Consider the following 22191-nt stretch of genomic DNA (forward strand, 5'->3'; position numbering starts at 1 on the left):
TGATTCACTGAGTCAAGAATCTATGTCAGCCTTAAAATGATTGATTTATTGTTGTCACATGTACTGAGATACGGTGAAAAGTGTTGTTTTGCATGCTGTACATGCAGATCATACCATACAAAGTGCATCAGGGCAGCAGAACAGTGCAGAATACAATGTTACAGCTGCAGAAAAGGTGCAGAGAGAGAGATTAGAATTAGCAAATGAGAGTCATAGAAATGTACATCATGGAAATAGACCCTTTGGGCCAGCTCATCCATGTCAACCAAATATCCTAAATTAATCTTGTCCCATTTGACCTTATAGAGGTTTATAAAATCATGAGGGGCATGGATAGGTAAACAGACAAGGCATTTTCCCTGGGTTGGGAGAGTCTGGGTACATGGATAGGAAGGATTTAGAGGATTGGCAGATGCTGGCAGGACCATTCAAAAGTCTGATAACAGCGGGGAAGAAACTGTTCTTGAACTTATTCATATGTGTATTCAAAATGTTATATCTTCTGCCCAACAGGAGAAGGTAGAAAAGACTGTAACTGAGATGAGAAGGATCTTTGATTATGTTGGTTGCTTCGCTGAGATAGCTGTTTTGTGTGATGAACAGGGCTATGTTCACGACTCTGTAGTTTCTAGCAGTCATGGGAAGAGCAGTTGCCATATCACATTATGATGCGTCAAGACAGGATGCTTTCTACAGTGGAATTATAAAAAATGGACATGCCAAATGTCTTTAGCCTCCTGAGAAAGTAGGGACGCTGTTGTGCTTTCTTCACTGTCATGTCAATGTGGGTGGTCCAAAACAGATTGTTGGTGGTTGGTAGTTGTCATTCCCAGAAACTTGATGCTTTCAACCATTTTCACCTCAGACAGGGCCCTGTCCTCCACTCTGCTTCCTGAAGTCAAAGACTAGCTCCTTCATTTTGCTGAAGTTGATGGAGAAATGATTTTCTTTATGCCATGCTGCTAAGCACTCAATCTCTTTCCTGTACTCTGTCTTTGTTGTTTGAGATCCAACCAATAATGGTCGTGTCATCAACAAACTTGTAAATGGAGTTGGGGTGGAATTTGGCCACACAGTTGTGATTTCATAAGGAGTATAGTACAGAGCTGAGTATGCAGCATTGCTGGGCACCTATAAAGATTGTGCCCCCACATTCTGTGGCAAGGAGTTCCAAAACTCTCCACCCACTGAGAGAAGAAATTTCTCCTCATCTCAGTCTGAAATTGGCACCCTTTTGATTTGAGACGATGACCTCTGGTCCTAGACTCTTCCATAAGAGGAAATATCTTATCAGCATTTACCCTGTCAAACCCCTTAAAAATCCTATATGTTTCCATGAGATTATTTTTCATTCTCCTAAACTGCAGGGAAAAATTCCCACTCTGTTTCACCTTTGCTCATAAAACAAATTGTCCAAACCAGGGATCATCCTTGTGAACCTTGTCTAAATTGCCTCCAATGAAATATCTTTTCTTAAATAAAGGGACCAAAACTTATTGCTATTTACATAAATGATTTGGATGTGAGCATAAGAGGTACAGTTAGTAAGTTTGCAGATGACACCAAAATTGGAGGTATAGTGGGTAATGGACAGCGAAGAAGATTACCTCAGATTACAACAGGATCTTGATGAAATGGGCCAATGGGCCAAGAAGTGGCAGATGGAGTTTAATTTGGATAAATGTGAAGTCCTGCATTTTGGGAAAGCAAATCTTAGTGGAATTTATACACTTAATGGTAAGGTCCTAGAGAGTGGTGCTGAACAAAGAGACCTTGGAGTGCAGGTTCATAGCTCCTTGAAAGTGGAGTCGCAGGTAGATAGGATCGTGAAGAAGGTGTTTGGTATGCTTTCTTTTATTGATCAGAGTACTGAGTACAGGAATTGAGATGTCGTGTTATAGCTGTACAGGACATTGGTTAGGCCACTGTTCGAATATTGCATGTAATTCTGGTCTCCTTCCTATCGGAAAGATGTTGCAAAACCTGAGAGAGTTCAGAAAAGATTTACAAGGATGTTGCCAGGGTTGGAGGATTTGAGCTTTAGGGATAGGCTGAACAGGCTGGGGCTGTTTTCCCTGGAGCGTAGGAGGCTGAGGGGTGACCTTACAGAGGTTTACAAAATGATGAGGGGCATGGATAGGATAAATAGACAAAGTCTTTTCTCTATGGTCAGGGAGTCCAGAACTAGAGGGCATAAGTTTAGGGTGAGAGGGGAAGGATATAAAAGGGACCTAAGGAGCAACTTTTTCATGCAGAGGGTGGTACGTGTATGGAATGAGCTACCAGAGGAAGTGGTGGAGGCTGGTACAATTGCAACATTTAAGAGGCATTTGGATGGGTATATGAATAGGAAGGGTTTGGAGGGATATGGCCCAGGTGCTGGCAGGTAGGATATAATTGGGCTGGGATATCTGGTTGACATGGACGAGTTGGACCGAAGGGTCTGTTTCCGTGCTGTACATCTCTCTTTTTAGTGTACTCCAGATGTGGTCTTACTAACACCTTGTAGGGTTACAGTAAAACCTCCTTCCTCTTGACTCCAACCCTCTTGAGATAAATGCCAGCATTCCATCAACCTTCCTGCCTACCTGTTGCACCTGCATGCTAGCTTTAGCTGTTTCATGCACAAGTACTGCCAAATCCCTTTGTGTTGCAGCTTTCTGCAGTTTCTCACCATTTAAGTAATAATTTGTTCTTCAATTCTCCCTTCCAAACTTCACATGTTCCCATATTATACTGTTTATGCCAACTTTCACTAGATCCACAATAGCCTGTTCTATGATTGGCTGTCTTACATTATTGTGTGGAAAACTATTCCTAATGCACACTATGAATTTGTTGTCATAACTATCCTTAAATTTGATTAATCCAATTAACATCAAGATTAGAGTCATCTGTAATTATTGTTCTATTCTTTTTTTACATGCTTCTGTTAATTGTTGATTGATAGCCCAGCCCAGAGTCACAACTGTTTGGGGCCTGTACCCTACTCCGACTAACGTCTTCTTTCCCTTGCTATTTTCACCTCTACCCACATGGATATACATTATCTGAGCCTAGATCATCTCTCTCAGCTGTGCTCATTTCATTTATTAACATTGCTACCCCAAAACATTTTCCATCCTTTCTGTCTCTCCGAAAGCCAAATATCCTTGAATGTGAAGTTTCTAGTTTTGATTTCCTTCTAACCATGTTTCCATAACGGCTATGAGATTCAATTAATTTACCTCGATTTGCATCATCAGTTCATCTACTGTATTCTGATGCTTCGTGCATTAAGAGATAAAAGCTTTAAGTTTGTCCTATTATTGAGTTTCCCTACACTGTTAAGATTCCTTAGTTCAATAGGACGTTCACACATTTTGTCCCTTTTGCTAACAATCAAACCATCACCTGTAATCTGCAATCCTGACTCTTCTTTATTTTGATTTTCTAACTTTCCCTGCAAATGAACCCACCCCTCAACTATTTAGTTGAAAGCCCTATCTATAGCCCTAGAGATTCATCAGGACTTTAGTCCCAGCATGATCCAGATGGAGTCATCCAATCGAACAGCTCTCTCCTTCCCCATGATGCCAATGTCTCATGAATTTGTCTCACATCAATCTTCGAGCACATATCTCTTTCATTTTATTGAGTCTGTGCCAATACCTTATGGATCAGGTAGGAATCTGGAGATTATTACCTTTTCGGTTCCGTTTTTCAATTTAGTCCCTACCTGCTCATATTCCTTTAGCAAAACCTTCTTCCTCTTTCTATCTATTTTGTTGGTACCTGCGTGGACTGACATAAACTGGATTTTTCCCCTCCCACTCCAAGTTCCTGTCCAGCCCAGATGAGATCCTGAGCCTAAGCACACAGCCTTTGGGACTCTTTATCTTGGCCATGGGAAAAGTGTCTATTCCCTGACTCTGCTATCCCCAATTACAATCACTTTTCTCTTTTCATTACCTCTGGAATAGCTCCCTGTACCATGGTGCAATAGTCAGTTTGCTCGTCCTCCTACAGTCCCTGCTTTCATCCACAGAGGGACCATGAATCTCAAATCTGTTAGACGTGCTCAAGAGCTGAGTGTCCTTCAGCATACCTGCTGTATCTCTACCTGCCTCACTCATAGTCGCACCCTCCTATGCCTGACCACTGACTGAATTCAAGGTGGTTAATCTAAGGGGTGTGATTGCCTCCTCATACACATCATCAAGGTAACTCTCCTCTTCCCTGATGTCTCATAGTGTTCAAAACTTAGTCTCCAGCTCACCGATTCTAAGCCAGAGTTTCTCAAGCAACCTACATTTTCTACAGATGTGGTCTCTTTGAACCACAATAGTCCACCAGCAACACATCGCCTGACCTTGCATCTCTATCTTATTTACTTAGTTTTAAATTTGTTTTATTTTTGATTTCCTACTGGTCTTTTAGTTAGTAATTTGTAATATTTCTCCTATTTATCTTCAATCTGAAAGTAACCTATAAATTAGCAAATTAGTCAAATTAGCAGCTTTTACCAACCAACACATTTATGTTTTTTCTGTGATCTCACTCTTTGTTTTGTGCTGGGCCCTCAATCCTGGGCTTCAATTTAGCCTGTTAAAAAAACATCCTTACAACCTATGAGTCAAAAGGAAAGCAAAAGGTACATCTTCCCTCTGCACCAAATTTCTACACCGCCTCCAAATTCTTTAAACTGTATACTCACTCAGTCTGTGTATCATTCTACATGTGAACTTTCCTTACTGACTGCGAGGTTTCATCAATGCTGTAAAAATAAAGTATTTTGTAGCAACTATAAGATGCATTTCTATCTGTGCCCTCTTGGACATATTATTTTTGTTCCATTTACTGGTTAACTTTTGACTCCTACTAAGTTAGCATTTTGCAAAGGATAAGAGAAGAGCACACATTATAGTCCATGTGTATTGCGCATATTTGTACGTTAGATAGTATGTCTGAATAATCCATTCTATTTATATCAATTAAATGTGCAGCAATTAATGCATTTTTTGGGGGAAAGGCAGACCATATGATTTACAAATTGTAACATTGTTTTCCACATGAGTACTGGCAGTGAATGAAAGAATATGTAGATCCATTCTGATGGATCCTTGGTGCTTGAATCTGATCACTTTGCGGTAGTCCATGATTATCAAATTATGCTGAACTGATGGTCACACCAGGATAAAAAAATTTAAATATCACATCTTTGAGCACATGAAAATAACCCATCAATCAAATGAAATATCTACAAGGTTAGATTTAAACCCCTATAACATGTGTTTTTAGGCCACTGCTTTGGCACTGTTTTAAGATTTCAAGCATTGTAAGGTATTAGTGGTAACCTTTAGTGCCTTACTTTTAAATTATTTTTCTATCTCTTTTTGGTTTAAAAATAATGTGGAGTAATGAATGATACTTAACAAAAAAACAGGAGAAATCTGTTTGTCTCCATAATCAACAGCTGCTAACAAAATCACATTCTCAGAAATTGCAGATGGTAAATGTGCACATTCCTGCAATTTCATTAGTAGGTCATTAATTGTGGAATGAACAGGCATTGTCCAATTTTTCATTAAAGGAAGAATTTCACCCCTAAGTACCACATGAACAGTGAGCACTCGTAACCCCATTAGGGACTAACTTGCAGGATTTATTGACCCTGACAGTACAAATGAACTGGAATAACATGCACACCATTACAAATACAAGATTACTGAAGTAACCTTGGTTAGCATTTCTATCTTGGCTAATATTAGTTCAATTCTTTCGCATGGCTGAGTTAAGTAATTCCTACTGATCAAGTAATTCCTAGTGCTCCTAACTATTTAAACTATTTTTAAAAGTCAACAGCAATTAATGGAAAAGAAAACAGAAGAAAGTTAAAGTTGATCAAAAGTTGTAAATGTTTGATTTTATGAAGCAGTGGCAAGGGCAAAACCTCATAAAATGATTGGTGTGTGTGTTTGAGAGGACTTGTTTTTTCCTAAGCCAGCAATTAACTGCTTATGAAATATCTTGCCACATTGAGGATAGATGACCTTATACAAACCTATAATTGCCATTCCATCTTGCTCCTTAGTGTTTCTTTTGTTAGCTAGGTTATAAATATTGTCCTGCTAAATCATACCATGGTGACTATATGCAGATTACACCATTGCAAATGCCAGTCTGCCTCTTGTGGTTGGTAGAGACTTAAACATGAAGCAATTTGTTCATCAACTGGGCAGACACTGCATTTAAAGTGTCAGTGTAATCTCGTGCAGTCAATTTAATGGTGTCAAAGACTTTGCTGAAACGGACTAAGAGCATGTGTCTATATTGAGATGCTACACCATGTTCTGCTGACACAGGGAATAATGCACGGCTGATGTTCTAGTTCTTTATTCTATAAATGTAACAATGAGATCATATTCATCTTATTAAGGAATGTCAATGTCACTTCCAAACATATATAAGCAGTGTTGCATACAACCTCCCACCAATCTCTTATTCTGCTAGCCTTTCAAAATGCAATCGGTTTACCTCAATCCGCTTAATCTTTATCCTTTCTTGAATCTTGGCTAGATCTCTTTGATATTTAGCTTTTAGTACTCAAGTATATCACAGAATCATTATAACACAGAAGGAGACTATTTGATCCATGTGCCTGCACCAGTTTTCCAAATGGGAATTTTTTCCTCTACCTTATCTCCATAATCTTCTGTTCCTTTTCAAATAACAAACTAACTCCTTTTTGAATACATTGATTGATCTTGCCTCCCCATTATTCTAGCTGCATTTGCAGCTATTAGATCCTAGCTTCTCCATGGAAAAGCTTTTCCTCATATCACCCTTCCTCCTTCGCCAATTGTTTTAAATCTATGTCTTCTTGTTCTTGATCCTTTAAGTGGAGAAGTTGCTTCCTAACTACACTATCCAGAACACTTATGATTTTGAATACCTTGATCACATGTCCTCTCAACCTTCACTTTTCCATGGAAAACAGTCCTAACTTCTCAACTGTTCCTCATCCCTGGAACCATTTCTGTGTCCCTTCCAATTCCTTCACATTCTTCCTAAAGTCTGGCACTCCGAACTAAATGCAGTCCTCCAGCTGAGGCTGAACAAGTGTCACATACAAGTTCAATATAACCTCTTTGCTCTTGTATTCTGTGCCCCTCCTTATATAGCTTAGGATACTGTTTGCTTTATGAATTGTTCTCTCAACCCGTCCTGTCAGCTGTAATGTTCTATGCACATATACATCTAGGTAACCTCCACAGCACTCACTTTAGATAGGTACTGTGTATTTTGTATTGTTGCTCCATGTTCTTTCTACCAAAATGAATCACCTCAACTTTCTCTGCAACAGACTTCATTTCATATCTGTCCGATCATTCAACCACTTGTCTGTGTTCTTTTGAAGTACAACACTACCGTCCTCACGGTTTTAAATGCTTCCAAGTTCCATATCATCCATAACTTTTGAAATTATATTCTATACACCAAGGTCTAGTTTATTAATATATAACCAGGAAAAACAAAGGTTGCAAACTCCATTCCTGAAGAAGGGCTTATGCCCGAAACGTCGAATCTCCTGTTCCTTAGATGCTGCCTGACCTGCTGCGCTTTTCCAGCAACACATTTTCAGCGGTTGCAAACTAATCCCTGGCAATTTCAAACGTTTCTCCATCCCCGAGAACATCCATTAACTACTACTCTCTATCTCACCCCTCACTGCCACTAGAGTTAACTGACTGACTGCTGGGCTTATCTTTCCACTCTGTTTTGAGCAAGAGTGTAATGTTTGCTATCTGCAATTTGGTGAATTGGCCATGCTAAATTGCCCGTAGTGTTAGGTGCAGGGGTAAATGTAGGGGAATGGGTCTGGGTGGGTGCGCTTCGGCGGGTCGGTGTGGATTTGTTGGGCCGAAGGGCCTGGTTCCACACTGTAAGTAATCTAATCTAATTTCTACTCTCATTGCTCACAGTACCCTTGGATATATCTCATACAGTCCAGTACCTTATAAATTTTAGTTCCAAAGAGGCTATCCAATTCCTCTCCCTCACCAAGTGTAAATACTTCTAGTGATTGAATTAAGTTCTCTTTCTTCATGGCTTGGGCAGCAGATTCTAATCATTTAATACCAAAGCTGAACCCTTTGCCTCAGTGGGAGGGCTCCCATTTATCTCTCCACCCTGGAGGTTCCCAGCCTCATTCCTGATGAAGGGTTTTTACCCAAAACGTCGATTTTCCTGCTCCTCAGATGCTGCTTGACCAGCTGAGCTTTTCCAGCACCAATCTACTCTTGCCTCTAATGTCCAGCATCTGCAGTCCTCACTTTCGCCTGGAATCTTGTAGGCGTCTGTACAATGTCAGTTATGCACAAACATAAAAATTCCAGCAAGGCCTATTTCAGTATTGGGAATAACTCACTGCATTTTTCACGGGTTTGCTGAGTTCACTAGGCAGCACAGAGTTGCCTATTGAGGGGGCTTTAGTGTATTAAATGTCTTATTAACACAGCAACTCACCTCATTAATATTCAGCTTCCTATCTTACCAAACACGCCAAACAAGCTAAGTGTTAAGAATTTTCAACATGAAACTCAGAGCAGGTACCTGGTGACTTTCGCTCACTCCAAGTGACCTCCATATTAGACATCAGCCACAAACATATCAGGACACACTCCATGGGCACTGGCTACACACACCCCACATCCCTGGGCATTGATATCTGACATGTGCCAATCACTTAAAAAATGATACATCTTTGAACTACACACAGGAAGTTTCTGTACCTCAAGCTGCATCAGCAACTATCATGGTAATGAATTGCAAGGTTGATAAATGCTCAGGGACAATACACCCAGCTGATGGACTGAACCAGTGTTTATCTCAAACCTTATATGACCTTAAAGTGCTAACTCATTCTGAGCCTACTTAAATCTGCATTACCTCTTTGTCCTTTCCCCCTCAGTCAGAGATATCATGCTTACAGTTCTGCTTTATTGCCATCCTTTAGTGAAGACACAAAGCCAGGACATATGTCATGGTTTTTAGCAGTCCTCACTCAAGTTAAGGGAGATGGCCTTTGTCCAGGGGGTCCTGGCACAGTAAGTCAAGAGACTCCTCCATTACCAGACCATCTTGGACATGGCCAGTCAGCCACTTGGGGCAATCAGAGTCAATATGCTCCCAAAATAAGGGATGAAGAATCAAATGTCATGCAGTCCATCACACACCTTTCTACCATGACTCTTTCTGTCATATTGTGAGCTGCTTTTCTCCTGGAATGAGAAAGAAGCATGTATTAAGGGAGATAAAAGTAGTTGGTACAGCTGTAACTTAATACTGGTGAAATGAAGAGAGTCATTGACCTTCTGCCTACAGAGCTATGTATTTTTCAGAACAATTATGATTGCTTTAAAATGGGTGGCAACTTTGGACCAGGTTGGCATGATCTGGTGTTAGGCCCCCTCTGCTGGTCCTGGGGAAAGAGAACATCCCACCAATGCACCACCCCAATCAGCAGAACCTGCAGGTCCCTGCCTGCACAGTGGGGCAGAGGTGGGATGTTCTCTTTCCCCAGGACCAGCAGAGTGGGCCTGACACCAGATCATGCCAACCTGGGCAATTAGAGATAGGCAACAAATGCTGGCCTAGCCAGCAATGCTCTCATCCCATGAATGAATTAAAAAAAAATTGAATGTTACTGCAATTATTCGATTGTGTTATGTTTTATTTGTAAGACTGTTCAAAGTTTCATCCAGCTCCATTAGCTTTATCTCTAAAGTGAATATTCAAATAGTACTTAATACTCACTAGGCATCTCTTTTTCTCACAGAAACTGCTAAATAACTTTGTAAGAAGGAAGGATGTAACTAATTTGGTAAAAAAAATCTTAACTTGGAGAATTTATATTGAGTGGATCCAACTTTGTAATAATTTTGAACCATAGCCCAACTGGAAAAGATAGCAGTTTTAAAAGTCAGTCAAATGGTTTTATTGTGATAGGCTGTTGACCTTGACAACTAAGCACAATATTGAAGTAATTTGGTACGGTATGATGATAAGCTGAAAGACATTTTATCTGCTGACTTTTACATTGACCTTCTTTTAGCTGCTCAGAAACTGTTACCACATCTTAACAAAACTAGGTAATTACGGCTTTATAAGTTTTGTAACTAACCCTTTAACCATGTTTAACTAACCCTTTAACAATTCCTTTAACAATGTTTTAACTTTGAGTTTTTTTAAATGCCAGAAGTTGGTATGAAGTTCCACTTTTATGCAGAGACAATGAAGTTTTCTAATTGCAATTTTGCTTATCCATTCACCCAGTCATTTATAGTAACTGAGATGTCCTAGCTTTTGCTCCCTTAATTTCTTGTTTTAAATAAATAATGAGAACATTTAAGCACATTGCTGTTTTCAGGGCCCTGAGGTCGGATAATCTTATTATTTATGAAGTGATGTGCTACATAATAGTGCTTAGTGCATGTTAACAGATGCTATTATCCTGAAATGATGTACGCTACTGAAGATATATTGGTATGCTATATGTTAATACTGTCCTCACCATGTAATGTTCTGTCTGCCTCAATACTGTAAATGTATGTGAAGCAGTTAGAGATGTTTTGACTGTCTAGTCACTTTAATGTACATAAAGTATTAAACATGCATGTATTTGTAATAGTTATATTAGTAACTCCTTTTTTTTAATTTGTCTGTTTTAAATCTCAGTTATTCATGACAGTTCAAATATTTATTAATTCATATTTGTGTGTTAATTTTTTTCAAAGACATTTAGTTGTCATAAAAGAGTAAGGGATATGAGATTTAATTCATGATGTTCAATAGACTGAAGTAAATTGGCTTCTAATCTCTGATGCTGTGGAGATTATGGTACTACAGCTGGGGCTTTCTCACTATCGCAATTGGTGATTAAAAGAAATGCACCACATCTTTGGCATTCTAATGAGCGAACTTTGAAGATCTGTGTTGTAATAGGCTTTCATCTTAGATTATCAAGTCACAAAGTACATTTTTGAGCTGTACTGTTTTCAACATTACTTTTAACAAATATGACATGTTAACATAGATCTAGTATATTTCATGTAAGACAAATGTTTTACAATTGAATAATGATCTTTTCTGTCTGATTAAGTAATTTACTGAAGAGCCACATAAAATAAAAGTGACAACTTAAAATGCTTCCTACTCCCCAACTTAATGAAACCAATGTGAAAATTACACTTATGAAACAATATAAGCCATGTCTGCTTCAGGGGATTGTGGAACAGTGCATTCTTTGTTTTCCAGCAGCATGCATAATGTGCATTAACAGTTGGAAAATATTGATAATTATTTCAAAACTAACTTAAGAGTTTATTACAATAAAGGTGAAGAAACTTTCTTTTTGACTTTAACTCTGGTCCCTATATAATTTGTTTTAATTTGGTTATACTGATGAAATTGCTTTACCTTTATACTTTTGACAGTCTTGTATTTTTGTTCCAGGTGTCAGTCCAGACTTGCCAACAGCCTACCAGTTGATGAGCAGCCAGAATGTCGTCCTTACTGGACCAACGAAGACCTTGATATGCCTCTATCCTTTGACTTGGAAGAAAATATTTCATTTTTGAGGAATCAACTCATGTCTGCAGGTAAACACGGGGATATAAAATTTCCAGTAACAAGCTGGAAAACAGATCATACATTTCCTTCCTGTTTTCTGACCATATTTCCTTGGTACTGCTGTGCTCATTATGCACGATATTTCTTTGTTGCAGTTAACCCAAGTAAATAATAGAAAAGAACTATCTGCCCCTTCTCCCCCTCTTGCATTAAGAGTTGGGAGAAAGAAAATGATCATCTGATCATACCTATTATATTCTGAAAACTTTTGGAAACTTATTCATCATGTTCTCAGTTGTGATATTGATTGTTGGAAATGGTTCGGTCTTGCAATCCGGGGTGGCTCAATGGTTAGCAATGCTGTCTCACGTTGCCAGGAACCCAGGCTTGATTCCAGCCTCATGCAACTCTCAGTGTGTATACTGCATATTCCCCAGTGTCTCTATGGGTTTCCTCTGGGTGCTCTGATTTTCCTCCCACAGACCAAAGATGTGCAGGTGGATAGGCCATGCTAAATTGCCCAAAGTGTTCAAGGATGTTCAGGCTAGGGAAATGTAGGGTTACAGGGATAAATAGAGAGGTAGATCTGGGTGGGCTGCTCTCCGGATGGTCACTGTGGGCTTGATAGTCTGAATGGCCAATTCCACACTCTAAGGATTCTATGATTTTTTTCTAACTTTCTGTGATTCTATGAATTCAGTTGACCAACACTTTTTGAATGTCACAACCATTTGGCATAACTTGAACCTGTTTTTCTGGTTTGTTGCTGAGTTTTGAGTGTAGGTGTTCAAATGTTACATTTGTCAGTGGATGGAGCAAACAACACTGCTTGTTACTTTAATGAAGACTTGAACTTGTGACCTAATTCAGGCAAGCTGTGCTCATATTTGCTTAAATTCTTACATTAAGGGGATATGGGCATTTTTGGCAAGCTTAGTGTTTATTTATAATCTCTAATTGCCCTCGAGAGGGTGTCAGTAAGCTGCCTTCTTGAACACTGCTCTCTATGTGAGCATAGGTACTCCTACAATGATCATAGGGAAGGAGTTTTGACCCAGTGATGAAGAAATCAAGGTTAGGTTGTGACTTGGAGGGAAACCTGGAGATGTTGAGGTGTTCTTATGTTCCTGCTGCCTTTGTACCTTTTGAGAGTAGAACTGCAAGTTTGGAAGGTGCTTTTGAAAGAACCTTGACAACTTCTTGAGGTACATCTTGTAGATAGCATACCTAGCAATCAATTTTAGGAGAGTCACTGACACTAATTTTAAAAGTGCCTAAAATGAAAAAAAATAAAATGTAACTGGTATTTTCTGAAAGGCCTCAGCTAGTTAATATAATCAGAGTATTGCTTTTCTTAGCGTATAGATTTGAAATTTTACAAAAATCTTGACAGAATAGTAAATCATGAGCAGTATTGTAACATATTTCAGGAGGATACAGAATCTGTTGAAATGGACAGAAAAATGGCAAATGCAGTTGAATCTAGCTAACTATGAAGTGATGGACTTTCAGAAGAAAATATGGATTGAAGTATAATTCAAATGGACTGTATTTTGAGTAACATATAAGAGCAGAAGGACCTGAGTGCATATTCACAAATATTAAAGTTGGCAGGCAAATTGATATGGTTTTTAAATAGGATCAATGAATGCAGATACAAAGAGCCCACAACTAAACGTCGACAAATTATAGGTTAGTACTAATTTTCAGGGTTATAGGTTAAAATGTTAGTGCAGAATTAAGTTGGAGAACTCTTTCAAGTAGCCCACACTGACATAACAGATCAAATGGCTTAATTCTGTGTTGCATTATTCTATGACTATCTTCACAGATTAATATTAGATATATGTACACAGAGTGTGCTGGAACAATGCCCTTCAGTGCAACTCCTCCACTTCCCACACCTCCGCCCTTGAACCTCACCCCTCCAACCGCCACAAGGATAAGACAACCCCCCCCCGCCCCGTTCCTCACCTTCCACTCCACTAATATTCAGATACAGCACATTATCCTTTGCCATTTCTGCCAGCTACAATCAGACCCCACTGCCAGAGATATATTTCCATCCCTACTCCTATTTGCATTCTGCAGAGACCAATCCCTCCATGCCTCCCTCGTTAGGTCCATACTTCCGACATTTTCCCTTGTTGCTGTAAAACCTATGTCCACATTTCTCCCCCTCATCTCTGTTCAAGGCCCCAAAGGATTTTTTTTCACATCCCAGTAGAGATTTTCCTGCACATCCAAACACCTCATCTACTGTGTCTATTGCTCTTGATGTGGTCTCCTCTACATTGGGAAGACAGAATGCCAACTCGTAGAATGCTTCAGGGAACATCTCTGGGACACACCCACCAAACAACCACATTGCCTTGTGGCCCACTACTTCAACTCCCCCTCCCACTCTGCCACGGACATGCAAGTCCTGGTCCACCTCCGCCACCAAATCCAAGCCACCCGCCGACTGGACGAAGGTTGCTGGGAGATATAGGAGGATTGGGGTATGGGGGGAAGATTACTGGGAAGGTGATAGGTAGATGCAGGTGGAGGTTGGTCAGAGGAGGGTGGAGCGGATAGGTGGGAAGGAAGATGGACAGGTGGGACAGTTCAAGAGGTCAGTGCAGAGTTGGAGAGTGGGATCTGGGTTAAGTTGGGGGAGGTGAAATAAGGAAATTGGCAATGTCAACGTTGATGCCACACGGTAGAAAAGTCTTTGATGTCGGGGAGAGTGGCTACATGTTTCTGGACATGTTTTGTCTGCTTGTTTGTGTTTGTTGCTGAGAAATTGGCGACTGTGTTCATTGGGTACCCATTCTTTTTGAATACATGGTATAGGTGATTTTCCTCTTCACTGCATAGTTCCTGTGTGCTGCAGTGTGTGTTGGCTCATTGAAATAATGTTCTGATGCAGCTTTGTTTGTGGGTGTTGGGATGATTGCTTCTGTAGTTCAATATTTGGTCTGTATGTGTTGTTTTCCTGTAGACGCTAGTTTGAAGTTCCCCAATACACACTGCAACACACAGGACCTACGCAGAGCAGAGGTACCCAATGAACACAGTCCACCGATTTCTGAGCAGCAAACCCAAACAAGCAGACCAAACATATCCAGAAACCTAAGCCACTCTCCCCTACATCAAAGACATCTTGGAAATGACTGTCAGACTACTCTGACCCCTTTGGCATCATGGTAACCCACAAACCCACCAGCACACTAAAACAGCAGCTAATGAACTTGAAAGACCCTATACAGACAATGAGCAAAACTCATGTCATTTACAAAAATACTGTGCAAGGATTGTAAGAAACACTATATTGGACAAACAGGCAGAAAACTAGCCACCAGGATACATGAACACCAATTAGCCACAAAAAGACATGACCCTCTCTCACTAGTATCCTCACATACGGATGAGGAAGGACACCACTTCGACTGGAACAACACATCCATCCTAGGACAAGCCAAACAAAGACATGCACGAGAATTCTTAGAAGCATGGCATTCCAGCCAGACCTCAATCAACAAACACATTGAGTTAGACCCCATCTACCATCCCCTGAGAAAAGGAACTGGAAGTGACTTTACCATAAGAAATAACATCACCATAGGAAATGACATCGCCAACCCAAAGAAACCCAAACATATAAATAGAAAACAGGAACTTTCAACATTGCTTCGCATGAGGCCCACTGAAGATGTTACCTAGTAGGGTAATGAAATGTCTGGAGTTGAACCTTGCAGCTCAGTGAGCAAACCTACATCCAAAACCTCAACCTGAGCTACTCAAATCTTCTCAAAACTTGCTGAGATGGTGTAGCATTTAATGTAGTTAAGAAGCCTGTTTATTTAACAAAATCCACCCATCATAAACAATCTGTCCTTGAAACCCAAATGAACTTGGCTTAGGAACAGCTAGAAAAAATATACAGCAAAACATTTGTTTACAATCTAACAAATATGTTAACCCTTTGAGTTCTTTGAGTCTTTGCAAATTGCCGCATAGAAAATTTTAACAGTGACATTAAACTAGGAAGGTTGAAAATAAATTGAATAAAATTGGGTAACATGTAAATTGTTTAATTTCCCAGATGCTAGGAACATATTTTGGCTTTAACCTTTCTAAAAATGCTGCTTGCAAAAGTAAGCTGTAAAATTACTACAACAATAAATCAGAAAAAGAACTTCTCTCAAGTAACATATTATTAATGACATCTGTTTCATTAACATGAAGGATAAATGCAAAACGTCTTATATGAAACATAGATCATATATATGCGGATATAAAACAAAAGCAACCTGCCTGTTCTCGTACTTCAGACTGATTAAATACATCTTTATTTGTCAGCTTAATATTTGGAGCACTCTTATCTTTCTTTTAATCAAGCTTTGGAAACATCCTATCAATTACTGAATATCCTGGTAATTTCTTATCTGTGAATAGTCGCAGGACTAGTGTCATCTTTTTCTGTGATGTTATGAGGGTTAACTTCTCTTTGTCTGTATGCACTGATACAAATCCAAGATCAGACAGAGTTGGGAAATGGTTCAAATTATATCTTAATATTGAAGGACAAAACTGTTTTAAAAATGGTTTTGGACATGCCTTTGCTTACTTTTAGTTTTCATCAAGCCAAGATGAATGAGTTGAAGTTGTCTACATTTTTGACAAGTTGCATTGATTACAGTAGATACAGATCTATTTGCCTGTCTGCACTTGCAGTCAGCCGATATACATCAGTTTTATGTAAATTGTCTTTTTGTGCCAAATCCTGTGCAGTTTTGTGGTATTAAAATATAAGTTTTCATTAGTTTTCTTACTTTAATCTTCTTCCTACTATTTTTGTACCTCCCATACATGTTGGTGCCAATGAAAATTCTTACATTCACATATATTCTCCTGAGGAAACAGGTTGGTTTGAACGGTAGGCCTCATCCCAAGTATTTACGGTGATGTCGTGTTGATATGTTGACACATAGAAGGTGCATACTTAGTGAAGGAAATGCTCATACCTAATGTTTCATCATGATCTAAAAATAATGAAACAATTTAAATCAACTAGGAGAAATATTTCTATTCAAAGACACATTGTTAAGAAAAATCTAATCTTCCTTTTCTCAATCGTATGAGACTAAAGTCCCCATGCTCTTTGCTCTGTTCTCGATCACCTTTTTTTTCCACTTTATAATATTGAGCTTCAGGTTGGATTTGCTGAAGCAATGAAGTGGTAGTGATAACCACACCCGATGTTTCTGGTGCATTTCCATCAATCACTTATTTGTGTGATTTCTGTCAAGTGTTCCAGTGGAGGGTGAAGTACTAGAAATATAAACTGTATTTGAACACTGAAGCTAAGCTGACGGATGCTTGGTTGGAGAAGAAATTGTCCAAAACAAATAAAGATGAAAATGATAAGACCACTTTCAGCTCTTCTGTTCTAATGGCTTATACTCCACACCATTAAATGAAAGAAATACAAACTTGTAGTTTGCTCCAACTTAAATACTTCCCAAAGATTTGCATCTATATTATAATCCAAACAGCCACACATGAGACTTCGCACTAAATCTTATCTAAATATCACCACACTTTATATCAGTGCTTGGCTGTGCTATTTGCTAGGGGATTAGAATCCTACTTAAGAGATACCCAATGCATTTGAAACACTTTGAAACATATTTTCACCCAACTGTTGATGTAAAAAAGACAGCCTAATGAGCACTGCAACACTAGTCCAAGTATGTACATGTGCACTTTATATTAAGCTAGATATTTGAAACATTTCAGCTACACAACAAAAATGTTTCTAATCCATTACTCTCTAATTCACTCAGGACTCCAAGGTTTGTTGCATATTAGTGCTATTTAACTTCCTAAGGAGACAGAATGTGGACAGCAATTGTCATTCTGAACTCCATGATTTAACTCTCACAGTCCACATAAGCTTAGAAGCCCTTTAATAAGCCATTATTTATATCGTAAACATTTATCTAGAGCACAGTATTATGGACCAGATCAAACCCCCTCAAAGTATATTAAGAAGATTGCCTTTGAACTTAAGAACTTTTTCTTATGTTCATAGCAATTTCCAGACATTGTGTTCCAGTTGCAATTTTATTGGTCAAACTACTAGTCTTGAAGCAAACACACTTTATTCATACACTCTAGTTAAAATACAACAAAAGAAAGAAGAAATTGGAATAACCGAACTCTATTGAAAAACTTAACAGAATAATAGATTATTTAACTACTAAACAGTGACTGTTGAAATATAGTAACAACCCATAAACACACCCTTGGCAAACGAAATTCAGTAAAATAGATTGTCTCACTGGCAATTCTCCAATCCAGGAGGAAAAACATCAAGAGAAAACTCTGAGAGAGAGTAGCAGGGAGAGATGCACTGCAGCTTCCAAACCTAGCTTTAAGACCCCAGCAACTGCTACTGAAAAACTAAAATTAAAAATCCTAACTCTGGAGGAGCTTGACCCTACCCATTCAGACTGTTTTCATTAGACAAAAATTGCAATGGCCTCTTAAACTGTTCACTTAGTTGCATTCAAGTAGATATGCTCTTCATCTCTGTGTCTTAAAACTTCTCTTCAAAAAAAGTGAGAAAAAAATACACCTCTTAAAGCCATAGTGTCCTTACAATATCTAACTCAAAGGCACATTGGGATAGGGTATAGGCTCCAGTATTGTGTAGGAAACCTAGAAATATGTTCAGCATGTCTTGTCAATAGCATTTAACTGAGCCAGCTCTTTTTCATTTTACTTATGGTTAATGTTAAATGTGTGATAGTAGTACAGTGTGAACCTCAACTCCAATCTTTTAATAAGTAAGTCTGAAGGTTGGTGAAGTTCAGAATTGGAGATATGGTAATGGGTTTCATGCTGAAAGGCTGAATCCTGTTTCAATGACAACATCCTTGATGTGCTGCTGTTGGAGCTGTGAGGAACTGGAAAGAGATACTTATTCTATAAAGACTGCTTTTGTTTGTTTTTTTGATTGTTGAATAAAAATGAGAAAAAGGTATTTCTTTAAACCAAGGAGACTATGTAAGATGATGTTGTAGCTTTATCTACAAGTAGATGGTACGCATTGTGAGTTGTTTCTACACTATTGACTTATTCAAGCAGTGAGGGAGTATTCCAGACTGATGGCTTTGCCTGTGTAGGTTCAGGACAGTTTTGCGCAGAGATGCTTTTAAATGACTTTTCCATCAAGATTGATTATTGTGGGCTCAGCGTAGCAACAATCAGTTGATTGGTTCCTGTGAAAATACAGCCTTGGGTATGGACAATAAAGCAGAAACATATAGTCTGCAAAGAGAAAGCATGTACTTTTTTCTCTCTCTGTTTAGTGTATGGAGAAGTAACAGAAAATCCAGAGTAGGTAGCTACTCTCCATCACCTTTCTCTGAAAGCTGTTCTTTCTGGAAATCCCCCTTGTTGAATGGAAAAGGAGAATAACCACATTCAGAGGAACAAGGGTGAATTTCCAACAGTGAATGAAAAGATGAACGATAATTGTATCCATCAGCTCACATCACAAAGATTTGGAAAGCATCAGAAGAAAGTCGAAAGAAAGCAACTCATTGACATCTGTAATCTGAATTGGTGCCAGAACTGTGTTCAATTGCTTTTTTTTTGTTCCTTCTCCACCCATAATGACTATGTCTTGTCTGTGTCTTGTCTTGATTGTGTCTTCTCTTGCCTCCTTGTGTATCTGCTTGTATGTGTGGGAGTTTTAAAAAAATGGGTAGAGTTTACTTTATAGACTTATAAGTTAGCAATTTATATTCCTTTTCTTTGCTATTGGTTAAAACAGTTTAATTGCAAAACATAGTTATTTTCTTGTTAATAAAAAAAAACCTGATGTGTATATTCTTTTAACTCAGATTAGAAGTTAGGTAAATTGAGTTGTGTCTGTTCCTAATTGGGAGGAAAAAGCCTAATCCTGCAACAATCTGAGGCCGAAGGTGTCCGAGGACATCAACAGCAGGAGCACTGTGAAGCATTCAATGCAGTTTGGGAAAGGTTAGCTACGTACTGCTGTGAAAAGCCCCCTACTTCTCACCTGTTGTCTGCCTCTCCTCTCAGTCAACACCTGGACTGTCTCATATTTTGATGCTACTCATGTAGGCAGAGCAGTACTTGGTGAAGTCCTCACATGGTCCAAAGTCAGAGCACTTCAACTGAGAACATCTCAACACTCAGAGCAGGGATCTCTGCATCTTATGAAGCCACAAAAGTGTCATCATGTAGGAGTGATAGGAAAAGATAAAACTTTGTAGCTTCACAAGTAAATGCATACGGGTTTATGAGAAAACCCTTTTTAAAAAAAAAATTTAATTAGTTTGCACCCTTGCCTATCTTTCCCGTTCTTGGTTGCCAGACCATTGAAATGCATCTGCAGCACACCAATGACTTGTTTGAACATACACTAAATAGTCAAATGACATTGATAGTCATCCTCTGGAGATTTGCTGTCTTTTCTTTCAGATACCATTAGTCACCATTAAATTGCAGTATCACTTCTCTTCCAGCAGCCACCTCTTGTTCCACTTCCAGCTTCTTTAAGGAACTTGGAAAACTGCAAGATGAAAGCATCATGACAACTCCTCATAATCATGTGTACATTGGCAGAAATACTTTTGGTGGTTGCACAGATTGTAATATGTGCGCAGTCATCAACATTTTGGATCTATGAGAATCCAACTAGGGATGCACACCTATGTGCACACTAATTCTGACTAACATTATCACTGACAATATTTGCATAATTGCCAGTTGTGGAAAAAATCACCAATGAGATTGCTATGAAATTCTTGCCATAGACTGGGAGACCCATGGACCAATTTCCATCCTTCATGTTTCTGTCACTGATGTATCATTCTGATCATTTAAAGCACAACGACTGTGCCTTCTGTCCATGCACTGCTACAGAAATATCTAATTGAATTTCCACACAGTAATATTTCCAATAAAGATTTTCATTAAGCAGTTAATTATACAAAAACATAAAAGCATAATAACTAGAAAGAGGAGTAGACAATCAACCTCCTTGAGCCTTGAAAATATGATCATGGTTGGTCTCATCTCAGCCTCAACCCCACTTTCCTGTCCACTCTCCATAATTCTTCAATCCATTACAAATTAAAAAAACAGTCCAGCTCCTTCTCAAATTTATTCAGTGTCCCAGCATCCAATGCACTCTGGGGTGGTGAATTGCACAGCTTCACAACCATTTAAGAGAATTATTTCTTCCTTCTATATTTCTGTTTTAAATCTGTTACCCCTTGTCCTAAAGCCGTGACTTCTCATTCTGGATTGCTCCACAAAGGGAAACCTTGGCTCTACGTCTACTTTGTCAATCCCCTTTAATATCTTGTATAGTTGTAACTATCTTGAGTTAGATCTCTTTTTCTTCTCCTAAAGCTTGGAGATTATTAAGTTGAACTGCTCAATTCTCTTCATAAGTCAAACCTCTCATTTTTGGAATCAATCTAGTGAACATCCTCTGAATTGCCTCTAGTGCAACTACATCCCTCCTTAAGTAAGGGGACTGAAACTCTTTGCAATACTCAGGGGCGGTCTCACTAATATCTTGTATTAACGCCTTGGAAAAAAAACTCTCAAGAATTTACAAAGTTTTATTTCTTTATCCAGTTTAAATCCTTTTTACACAACATTCTGTTTTTGCACAATGCCTTTTTGGAAAGAGAAAAGCATTGCAATGGTACTCCTGCCAATTGGATGGTGATGGCAAAATTTATTAAATGCGTGATTTACACTTACAGCATTATACTCATAAAATATTGGAAGCCATAGTTTGTAAGCATCTACTATGTGTGATTTTCTTTTAATATAGGATTTCAGAGATATTTAAAAACCAAGTACCAACTGAAATGAATGACTAGTTAGCAGTTTTACAATTCCAAACACATCTTGCAGCTTTATGAGCACTCAAAATCCTCTTAAAGCATGTCCAGCTTAAAGAGCTATTGCTTGGCTGAGCTTGCTGTATAGGAACAAAATCAACCCTTCGCATCTCTGTTTATTGCTTGACCCCAAAGTCCAATCCAAGGCTGCCTGAAATAAACTCGCTTTATCAGCCAAAGACTCCACCTTACATCTTCTATACTTAGTGAAGACAGGTTTGTGTTGTGTGTCAGAGTTGGGGGGGTGAGATGAGTTGTCAGGTCGAATATTCAGATATTATCGACAAATATGACAGGTAATTTGTTCTGATGACAAGCTATAGTGCCATTGTAAAACATGGCACCTGAGAAGTATGCAGATATGTGGAAATGAGAGGCTATTGCTGCCCTTTGTTTATACCTTTTTTTTTAAACATGGCTTTCAGGTGTGTTTGTGTCTGTGAAAATGTGTTATGGTCGCTTTCAATTTAGAGTTTAGGAAACACTATACCCTCAGGGCATCCTGCTTTGACATCATAAGCTTTGTGTCCAGTAGCAGACTTGATTGAAAAAGCTTGCTACTTGTGGGCTAGATAAAATCACTCAGATTTGGCTATTACAGTTACTATTCAACTGCATCACTTAGCCAACACACAGG

At 38.8% G+C, this 22191-nt stretch overlaps 1 protein-coding gene across 1 annotated transcript in view; it reads left to right on the forward strand.

Moving 5' to 3' along the window:
• Window positions 1–22191, forward strand: part of fto (FTO alpha-ketoglutarate dependent dioxygenase) — a 412244-nt gene that overhangs the window by 379855 nt on the left and 10198 nt on the right. Inside the window, exon 9 of the mRNA XM_060837726.1 lies at window positions 11497–11642. Within this exon, the coding sequence (XP_060693709.1) occupies window positions 11497–11642 (146 nt within the window). The remainder of the gene's footprint in view (window positions 1–11496; window positions 11643–22191) is intronic.

Source organism: Hemiscyllium ocellatum, chromosome 17 (assembly GCF_020745735.1).
Source record: "Hemiscyllium ocellatum isolate sHemOce1 chromosome 17, sHemOce1.pat.X.cur, whole genome shotgun sequence".
In the NCBI taxonomy this organism is placed as follows: domain Eukaryota; kingdom Metazoa; phylum Chordata; class Chondrichthyes; order Orectolobiformes; family Hemiscylliidae; genus Hemiscyllium; species Hemiscyllium ocellatum.